At 39.1% G+C, this 9,857-nt stretch overlaps 6 protein-coding genes across 6 annotated transcripts; 2 read left to right on the top strand and 4 right to left on the bottom strand.

Annotated features, from left to right (window-relative positions):
* DI09_149p60 (uncharacterized protein) lies at positions 1–384 on the bottom strand (the record flags this gene model as incomplete). Its single annotated transcript, XM_013383640.1, has 1 exon — positions 1–384. A coding segment is annotated over one exon (384 nt), but the record flags the coding sequence as incomplete, so codon positions are not given.
* Positions 385–479: 95 nt separating this feature from the next.
* On the top strand, positions 480–3,665 carry DI09_149p50 (uncharacterized protein; the record flags this gene model as incomplete). The annotated part of the gene is made up of 1 exon (XM_013383639.1): positions 480–3,665. The coding sequence occupies one exon, from the start codon at positions 480–482 to the stop codon at positions 3,663–3,665; it is 3,186 nt and encodes a 1,061-aa protein (XP_013239093.1).
* Positions 3,666–4,245: 580 nt separating this feature from the next.
* DI09_149p40 (uncharacterized protein) lies at positions 4,246–6,666 on the bottom strand (the record flags this gene model as incomplete). The annotated part of the gene is made up of 1 exon (XM_013383638.1): positions 4,246–6,666. One exon carries the CDS (start codon positions 6,664–6,666, stop codon positions 4,246–4,248), a length of 2,421 nt encoding a protein of 806 aa, XP_013239092.1.
* Positions 6,667–7,074: 408 nt separating this feature from the next.
* DI09_149p30 (uncharacterized protein) lies at positions 7,075–8,187 on the bottom strand (the record flags this gene model as incomplete). The annotated part of the gene is made up of 1 exon (XM_013383637.1): positions 7,075–8,187. The coding sequence occupies one exon, from the start codon at positions 8,185–8,187 to the stop codon at positions 7,075–7,077; it is 1,113 nt and encodes a 370-aa protein (XP_013239091.1).
* A 65-nt stretch (positions 8,188–8,252) lies between these two features.
* On the top strand, positions 8,253–8,867 carry DI09_149p20 (uncharacterized protein; the record flags this gene model as incomplete). The annotated part of the gene is made up of 3 exons (XM_013383636.1): positions 8,253–8,462; positions 8,488–8,743; positions 8,767–8,867. The coding sequence occupies 3 exons, from the start codon at positions 8,253–8,255 to the stop codon at positions 8,865–8,867; spliced, it is 567 nt and encodes a 188-aa protein (XP_013239090.1).
* Positions 8,868–8,929: 62 nt separating this feature from the next.
* On the bottom strand, positions 8,930–9,362 carry DI09_149p10 (uncharacterized protein; the record flags this gene model as incomplete). Its single annotated transcript, XM_013383635.1, has 3 exons — positions 8,930–9,121; positions 9,152–9,178; positions 9,201–9,362. 3 exons carry the CDS (start codon positions 9,360–9,362, stop codon positions 8,930–8,932), a joined length of 381 nt encoding a protein of 126 aa, XP_013239089.1.
* Between the last annotated feature and the right edge of the window lie 495 nt (positions 9,363–9,857).

Raw genomic sequence — 9,857 nt, 5'->3', positions numbered from 1 at the left:
CATCCAAAAATTTAATGCTTTCCACCACTTTTCAGAATTAGGCTCGTTTTTATCACACCACGCAACGGTAAGAAGGTCCGAGGGGCCGTTAGAAATCTCCATGGCCTCCTCTGTAGTGTTTTGGTAATAGGGTGGTGTTTCTGGGTACACTATTGAGGGATCAAATTTTTGGATGGCCTCTGCTGCTTTCCGAAGAACTGGCCAATTTATCTTCGATATCAGGCGTTCAAGGAATTCAGGCTCATATTCTGTTTTGGTATATGTCCAGCTTGGTTTTTCTAAATCCGTGCTATCTGCAGCTTCAATTTCCAGGGGATACTTTGGTCCTTTACAGTGCTTGGAAGCAACATTACATTGAAGCAAGTTATGGGTCAGGATTTTCATTTAGAATAAAATATTAAAATTTCCAAAATTAAACCTATCCTTCCATTGGACAGTTGAATTTGAAAAGCCAACCGAAATCATTCCTTTTTAAAGAAATGGCTACGCCCGATCCACTCATCCAAAATATCTCCCTTAGTGATATATTATCGGATGCTTTGTATATATTCCAGGAACATATTGAGGCTTTTTTCTTTCTCGCATTAACCCTATTCTTTGTGTTTCCTTTTTTTTCGAAACGAGGCATATTCGTGGCTTCAATTTACATTACCTCTTACTTATCTTTTGACGAAACAGAGATAAATGGAAGCTTACTTAAAAGAATTTTGGATTTTTTCAGGCAAACATTTCCCGGTGTTTCCAACTTTAGCATTGGATTGATAAAACGCTACGCCAAAGACTGGTACTGGCTTTCTCGCATCCTTGAATTTGGGAATAATGTTGCGGAAAGTCAAAACCCGCAGCCCAAGGGTATTTTTGAGCTTGGTCGTTTCTTTAAAAGAAGATTACCTAAGATTGTAAACATCACCCTTCCGACATTAGATCCATCAGTCCTTTATAGTCCCAGTATAGTCTTTAATATTTTGAATATATATTACGTCTTTGACTCTATCCAATCAAAGTTTCAGAGCGAAGAAATCCGTTGCTCAATTTCAGCAAAATGTGTAATATTCATCTTGTTTTATATATGGCAATATGACTCACTATTGCCTGGAAACGTTTTTATTTATTCGTTCAAATACTCTCCACTCCCTTACATAATGATTGCATTGATCCAAGCTATTGATTTCATCTTTTCAAAATGGATTCCATGTTTACTATTGTCTTGTGGCTTGATCCTACTTCTTAATAAGGCAATTAATTTGGCGCTATTCTTGTCTCAGTATGTCTTATTTTCGCTGGGTTTTATTTTTTATCTTGATTACTTTTTTATCAAGAGCATTTTTGGGACCTCTATGTTTTGTTTTAAGGCAGCCACTATTTTTGTTGACCTATTTATGGGGAGGGAATACGTTCCATATTTACAGGCAATCTGGAAGGAACTCAAAACGGGATTCTTAACTCGTTCAAAGTACTGGCTTCAAGTTGCATATTCGGATGCAAAGTTTAGAGTATACTTCCTTGCATCCACTATTTTCATTGCAACAGGGATAATCAAAGTCATTTTTGACCTATCTATTTTTGGAATTTCAACATGGTTCCCATATTTGTATTTCGTTTATAGCTCTTGGGGAGATGTTCATGTCACATACGATGATGATTGGAGGAATATACACTTTAAAACTTCTAGAGATCCCAATGACTTTATTACCAATATTTCCAAGTATATTTCCATTGTTAGTTTTACCTTTTTGGGTCTTCTTTTTCTGGTCTGGGATAGCCCATCCACAAATGATAGATATTCATGTATAATACTCTCGGTTCCTATATTCATGATCCTATTTTCTATAGGGTATTTCTCATGTAATAAGGGCGGCCCTTTTCATACCGACCCATTTCAGCTTGTTGGCTTAATTTACACCATTTATTCTGAGGATGTTTGTGAAGCAGAAGCATCAGCAACCTCCATTGAGGCTGGAGGGTATCAATCGACCAACCCCATTCCATTGGCGTCTCCCCTTGAAGCTTTAAAGGGAAAGCAAAATAGGTTATTATCCCAGAATATTCCGCAACTTGCTGTAGCCCTCCTTTGCGATACCGGAATGTTTACGAGCTTTTTCGATGCATGGAGTATTCTTCGGCCCATTATTCGGGCCTTTTCAAAACAACGGCTCGCTTTTGGGATTGATAACCTTGCGATTTTTCAGATTTTGGAAAATCTCAAGGGAAACAAAGATGCCTACAGTTACGTCTCGCAATCATCATTGAAGGATTTTGGTGATTTTTCTAACGAATTGAGCCAAGAAGAGAGGGAACACAGCCTCCTTAGAGGCGAGCATTATTCTTGGAGTCCACGGGCTATGCTTGAGACCTTACTTTATAGACCGAAAAACTACTCCTTTAATTCATTCAGAGATGGGCATCACGGCAGGCATTTTTGCCGGCTAATCATGGAGGCATTTATTTATGGAATCTTATTATCTTCAAAATTGGTAATCTTACCTAAAGGTTCAGTACTTACATCCTTTAAGCGTCTTTGGTGGATCATTTGGTCTTTATTTGTAACTACTATGACGCCAAGGTCTATAAGCGCGGAAAGTATTCTCAATCAAGTACTAAGATCTTCGCCAAAAAACATTTTGAAGTCACTTTTTATAGGCGAGAATTATCATTTTACGCCGAATGGAATCATCTCCTTGTTCCGGAATGCTATTTCTCGTATACCGCTAAAGCCATCAGTTGCATCTGGTAATGTTAAATTCCTTCACTGGTTTATCTATTCGCAATCTTTTGGTAAATTTAACATTATCCAGTTTGCCCAAAATTGGATCTTTGGCCTTCCAATTCAATCTCAAATTATTTCTGTTCAAATTCAGAGGCAGTTAACCCTGGTGTCTGGCTTGTTTTTTAGAACCTATCCACATATTAAGATGATATTATTGATTTTTATTGGTGGTCCTTTTTTGATGGCCTACCAAAGGCCTTGGAATTGGATGGATTTTTATTCGATCCTCACAATCAACTGTATATATTGGGGATGGAGACCATCTGTAAAGATGATATATGATGCCCCATACCCATCTTTAGCTATTCGAAGATGCGATGAGTCTTTGACTATGTTTATGATTTGCTTCCTTTTTTCGCTTGGCTGGATGCTTCCAAATTTTCTAGCGAGAATGTTCAGACCCTTGAGATTTTTATTGCAACTCTTTTCGTTTTACCTTCTTGGAAACATCCCAAGGTATCTGCTAAATATATTTGGCGGCCATTTTGGTGAAACTGGTTCTCTACTTGGAACTGGAATGGTGCTTTTCTCCATTTCTGGCGCACAGGTGTATATATACAAGAAATTATATAAGCTCTTTTCTACAAACATATGGAACGGAATTAGAGTTTCGTATGGTCAAGGGGAGGAGGCCAAAAAACTGCTAATGAACGAATTGAGCGTCGATGGCCAAGCTATTGACGTTTCTGAAGACGGACTAGTGTCTCTTGAAACTTGTCCTGGTATCCGCTCATATTGGCTTGATGAGATTGTTGAATTTTTGGGAGGAAAAAATGTTCCCATGGAGATTATATATCCCAGTATTCACAACAATCCCGGTTATCTTGATCTGATTGATTCTTATTTTTTCCCAGACGACGAATTTTCAAAAAGAATTCAAGACAAACCAGCACTTTAGCCTCAACTGCGAAAACCAGCTATAAATCCAACAGTGGATATCCACTTCTGAAAAGAAGTTTACATAAAGTGTTTAAATAGCATCGCTCGACCGGCCGCTTTTTTACCTGTTTATTAGTGTGCACATTTTTACTAGCCTTTGGGACATTTTGCCATATTATTGTGGATTGATATTGTGCCCTCATATGTAGCGCATGTAATTATTTTACCTATAAGCATTGCATTGACTATAACTGATATGCCCTTCCAAGCCAAGCAAGAAAGTCGGTAGCTTTGGTATTTTTTGTAGCATAATGAAGGGCAATACACATCGCTAATAAGCGATTGGTCTACTAGTATTTATCAATGTCGGATGTTCCGAGCCACACTAATTATGATCACCAAACCCATTTAAAAGTGTTTTACAAAAATTCGGAGTTGTTTTTGGCATGATACCTTTTTCTCCGCATGCTCTTTTAGGTTCGAAGGAGAATTTGGAAATGGTCTTTCTCAATTTATTGAATTTGAACTTTCCACACACATTTAGAGTCTTTAACGCTTAGTTGGGATTGGTGTCAAGCTTGTTGTTTTCTATGGAGCTTCTAAGCCTTTTGGATCTTTGCCAGTGACATGAGTTTTGCAGAAGAGTTAAAAAAAGAAAACAAATGACCACTCACGAGAACGCCGATGCTGGACAGTGACATCAAAAGCGATGCCATATAAGAAGGAAGGAAGATGTCCCCGAGTAGCCCCATTTCCATTGGAAGGATTATGCTATTGTAAAGCAGCGAACCAATCCAAAGAGCATATATCCATTTCTTTGCTCTTTGGCAGAGATGTATCATTTCTGGAATCAGTGATAATGGGTGGTTTGATCGCATAATCACCATTTTACTACTCCACAAAATGGAGGGACTTCCCGTTCCAATTGCAATTGAAAGGGTAGCATTGGCCATTGCCGCAGAATCGTTCAACCCATCACCAACCATGGCTACCGGAATTGGCCGCATGCTCTGATCGCCTCTAGCGGCATCTTGCACAATTTTTTCCTTTGCAAATGGATCACACTCATAGAAGATATCCGAGTCCAACCCAACAGCAATGGCAGCTGCCTGGGCTGCCCCCTTTCTATCCCCAGTGAGGATTGAAACCCGCATTATTTTGGATAGCTCACCAATCACAAAGGGTGCTTCTTCCCGAACGGACTCTGAAAACGTAATCGTGGCAATGTGTACACCTTCCAAGGCAAACAAAACCATTGTCGAATCGTCACAAACCTGCGGTGCTTTAATTCCATTTTCTTCAAGCAGCAACCAATTTCCGAGCAAAGCTTTGATTGATTTTCCAACGCCACAAATGCGAATAGAACACGAGATTCCTCTTCCAGGAATCTCGCAAAAATCATCAACGGCATGCTCCTCCATCGATGCACCGTCCAACAGCTGCAAATGATGGGTGAGCGAAGAGCAAATGGGATGGGTGGATGTACTTGCCAGTCTCTTAATGATTGCCAAAATGCGATAAGAATCCTGTCGATTTGCCGGATATAGAAATAGTCCTTTCAGAGTAAACGTCCCCGCTGTAATTGTTCCGGTTTTGTCAAAAAAGATTTGCTGAATTGTTGAAAGGGATTCGAAGGATGACATACCATTAAAAATTACACCTCTTTCCCTAGCTAACTTGATAGCAGTAGAGAAAATAATTGGCGCTGCAAGCGCCATAGCACAGGGACATGCAGAAACCATCACAGAGACGGACCTTTCGAGTGCAAGTTTGAGGTCCAAAAATATGATCACATTCGAGATAAATGTCAATCCAGATAATCCCAGAACAAAAGGAACAAACCATTTGGCCAAGCTGTCAGCAAATCTTTGAGCATTGGATTGTTTCGAGAGCGCACTTTCTGTTATTCGGGCCAAACAAGATGATATAGACCCATTAAGAGAATGGGAACATTCCATAATGACCGGCCTCCCAATTGCGACATTTTTTGTTCCTGCCAATACGATATCTGAGTATTTCGAATTGACAATTTTACAATCGCAAATCGTAATGGCATTGCTTTCTTTATAAACCGGAACGGATTCTCCAGTTATAAATGATTCGTCAAAATATGAACAGGCTCCTAGAACAAGCTTTCCATCTACAGGCACAACTTCTCCCGGGAGTATTCGGACCAAATCTCCGGGGGATAGCAGCTCGGGCGACATGAAGATCTCCACAAAATTTTCGTTGTCTGGCTTTAGCATTTTAGCTAATATGGTCCTTTCAGCATTCAAACAGACTCCTTTGTGTCCAGCTTGATCTTCCAAAATACGTCCAATCAAAACAGATATCAATAGCATTGTAAAGGAAAAAAATGGATCTAGACCGTCTAAATTCATGATTTCCAGTACAAATGATCCAAGAAGCGCCAGAGACACCAGCGAGTCCATCGTTGGATGTCCATTAGCCAAGTTTCTTAGCCCAAATTTAATCACAATTCGAATGTATGTGCTAAATGCTAATAGCACAATCACCAGCAATAGCTGGAAAATGATGGAAATAGGCAAAAAGGAAAACACGAATTGAAGTGTTAGTGTCCCAACACAAAGTATCAAGTCGTTGAAAAGATATTTTTTGCTCTTTGGCGCCTTTGACCGATCAATGCAGTCTATCTTTACAATAGTACTATTAGCAGGAAGTAGGGAAATTAAGATGGAGAAGTTGTCCGAAATGCTAGCATAAAAAGACATTTGATCTTCGTTTCTTTTTAATGGACCTTTAAGAGTAATTCCTGGGATTACAGAAGAATGTACAAATTCTTCTGAAGATAACAATGCCACATCATTGAAAAACAAATTTTTAGGCGAGTATTTGGTATTAATAAATACATCGTATGGCATCTTCATATCAGTAGAAACATTGACCCCCAATTCTTGGGAAAGGTCAATTAGAAAACATGGAAACCCGGCCTCTTCAAGGCAAGGAATTATCCGTTTTTCCAGGTAAGAAGAAATCGAATCACTACAATCGCTAGACATGATTTCAAGAAAAATTTTTGATAGGGGAAAAGAGACTGAAAACGCCTTTAAATAGGTGCTTGAATTTACAGAGCAGAAGGCTGCCAAAATAGAATCAATCTTTTGAGTGCATGAAATACATCTCAGCCCCGACACACCAATCGAGGATCTATAGGGAAAAAAGCTCATCTAATGGCGATGAGAAGAAATTCTTGTATAAGGATAAATAAAGATAACGACAATGATAGACATAGCCTAAAGGTGATAAATGAATTCCAAAAGGGGGTTTTAGTGATCATATTAAATATATATTATTATATATATTTAAAAACTTTCCACCATCATAGGCCTGAGTGGCGCAATAGGATTAGCGCTTTTGACTTCTAATCAAAGGGTTGAGGGTTCGAGTCCCTTCTCAGGTATTTTATTTTATTTTTTCAATTTTCGCATATAGGAATGTGCCTCCCTCCTCAAATCAGCCTCCGAAGTGTTCCTTAATACTTCACTAAATAGATCTATGGCTGTTTCCGAGCTTTCCATTGCCATATTAATATGGCCAAGTAATAGCATATTCATGTCTTTGTATCTGTTCAAAAGACTTATGTTTTCGTCTTTAGTTTTTTCTATTAAATTCATTGGGAAAATCAGCCTCTTAAGCGTATCCATCGCGGATCTTTCATGGTTATTTGCAAGCAAACTTCTAACTGTTTCACAATACGCTTTCGCTTCTGAGAATCTCGAAAGCCCAACTAAGCAGGTTGCCATATTATAAAAAAGGATTGATCTCCTTGACGCCGGGTCTAACTGTAGCTTTTCAAATATTGATTTATCATCATCCCCAGCCGCTGAATTTGGATCCATTTGTGCAAGTAATGCATACGATTGCCGAAAATGATCATACCCGTTGAGCCAATTTCCATCCAAAAGATAATTTTCCCCGCTAGTTTCTAATAGACTAGAAATCGAATTACACAACTCAACATGCCTTTTCAAAATATCTTTTGGAGACTCTGCTGTAGTTGAAGATACGAGACTATTCAAAACCGGGGTCAAAAATGATAATCCAAGATCTAAGTAGGACCGAGCCTCCTGAATCTTCTGTTTTCTGTGAAGAATATCTGCAGCGACCATGCATGAATCTGCCAATAGGGTAGAAAATTGTTCCGAATTTGAGTTTTCCGCAACAAAAGCCGAAGAGCTTAGTATGAGATACTGTGCAATTTGTAAGTTTGATGGATTTAACTCCCTTTCGATTTGCATTAAAGTCCTTAAAAGATTCCATTTTGCCATTGGATGGGACCAACGTGAGTCTGCAGAAATGGCTTCGGAGTTGGTGTGAAGTTGTGCATATATTTTTGCAAACAGCCGTTTAGCTTCCCTAAAGTTACTCTCATAGAACGACTTTAAGGCATGAGCACCGATCTCGTCCACAGGATCCTTCCAAACATGGACATTTTTCTTTGAAAAGTTGTAATATGAAACAGAGGCTGTACTAAGCGCAACACAGGCCCCTACAAAGAGGATAGGAACTCTTCGCCTCATAACTTGCAATTAAAGATTTAAATTTTGTGCAAATTTCAATAAATTTATTGCCGTTCCACCTCAAAATGTTGATTCGAGTCGACCGAATTTCTACCTGCCTTTCAAGGCGAGTCAAACACTTTACTACTGCTCCATCTGCCAGTTTTAATCTCGAGAAAAATCCACCTGCACAATCCATTGACTCCATTGGCGGTTCTCCTCTTGTCCAGCAATTAGTCGACTCAATTGAGAAACTCACACTTTTAGAAACAGCTGCTCTTGTCAAATCCCTTAAAGTTTTATTCTTTAACTTAAAGTTAGGCCCGTCTTAACCTTCCAGATGTTGGCTTTTCTCCCACTCAACTGGGCGCTACTCAGCATCTTTCTACTCTCGGTTCAGGCCCATTGGCTACCGAAGTCGAGTCACCAGCACCGGCTGCTCCTCCAACACAAACGGAGTTTAAAATAATTTTGCAAAAAGTAGATCCAGCTGCGAAGGCCAAAATTATAAGAGAAATCAAGGGCATCCTTCCTGGCCTTAACTTGGTTGAGGTATGCCAGCATTTAGGGTTCTCACGTTTTAGGCAAAAACTTTTGTAGAGTCCGTTCCTAAACTTGTAAAGGAAAAGCTAACCAGTGCAGATGCTCAAAAACTTAAAAAGACTTTGGAGGATCTCGGTGCCACCGTGAGCATGGAATAGTTTTTTGCGTCTGCTTAATAAATTACTTATTTATAATGGCAGGAGTCTTTTAATTTCGTAAATTATTGCAAGATTGTGGGGGCGTTTGATTTGCAGATGAGAGAAGCAAACTTGAGCCTTGAAGTGGGGCCATGCATTGCATGTTGCTTTTCTAGATTGCTTTGATTGCCGTCATATGAATGGCAGGGCATTCTTGCTATCATATGAACCCAGGTTTGATCCTTATGATTAGCAAGGACCTCTACAGAGATTGGCTAAAACAAGGAAAAATAAATGTACCTTACAGATCTTGCGATTAAGATCAAACGGCTCTATTTTGATAAAATATAATACAGGTTGATAAGAAGACAGCTTTCCTAAAGGATCTCCAGATGATGTGTACACGCTGTCAAGAACACGTAAATTTTCGGTATCGAAAAACGCCGCAACAGCAGCTTCACGGTGGGTATTTAGTTGTTGCACATGTGATCTTTTTCGAACAAGACTAATGATCATCCAAAGGATACAAAACAATATACAAGACACCAAAATGACTATCAAAATAGTGGGAAGAAAGTCAATTGTGTCGTCTGAAGCCAGTTTTTTAAACCAGGTATTGCTCGTGTTCATCTTGATAAATTTTAAAGTTTTATTGAGGCCAATCGCAAAAAGGGCGACTACGAGAATCGAACTCGTGACCTCTCGCACCCAAAGCGAGAATTCTACCACTAAACTAAGTCGCCTATACCAGACCTTATAGTTAATATATAAAATATTAATATACTTGGATCGGCACACACATAGGTCAATGCAAAATTTATTGGATTCTAATTATGCGTTTTACAAAAATTCACAATGAAATTTATATAAAGACGGAGAGAATACACAAAATCGGGATTTCACGGCAATTCGGCAACAATTTATTAATGACAACTCTCGATTAGACTACTAATGCGCTCGATCCAAAGGGAAACGCTTGACGAATTTTGCCCCGTCACAAGTAGTCTAATC

The sequence above is a fragment of the Mitosporidium daphniae genome (genome assembly GCF_000760515.2).
Source record: "Mitosporidium daphniae strain UGP3 chromosome Unknown contig-149, whole genome shotgun sequence".
NCBI classification, from domain to species: Eukaryota; Fungi; Microsporidia; genus Mitosporidium; species Mitosporidium daphniae.
Note: the sequence above shows the minus strand (reverse complement) of the source record. Positions and strands in the feature narration are given on the sequence as shown.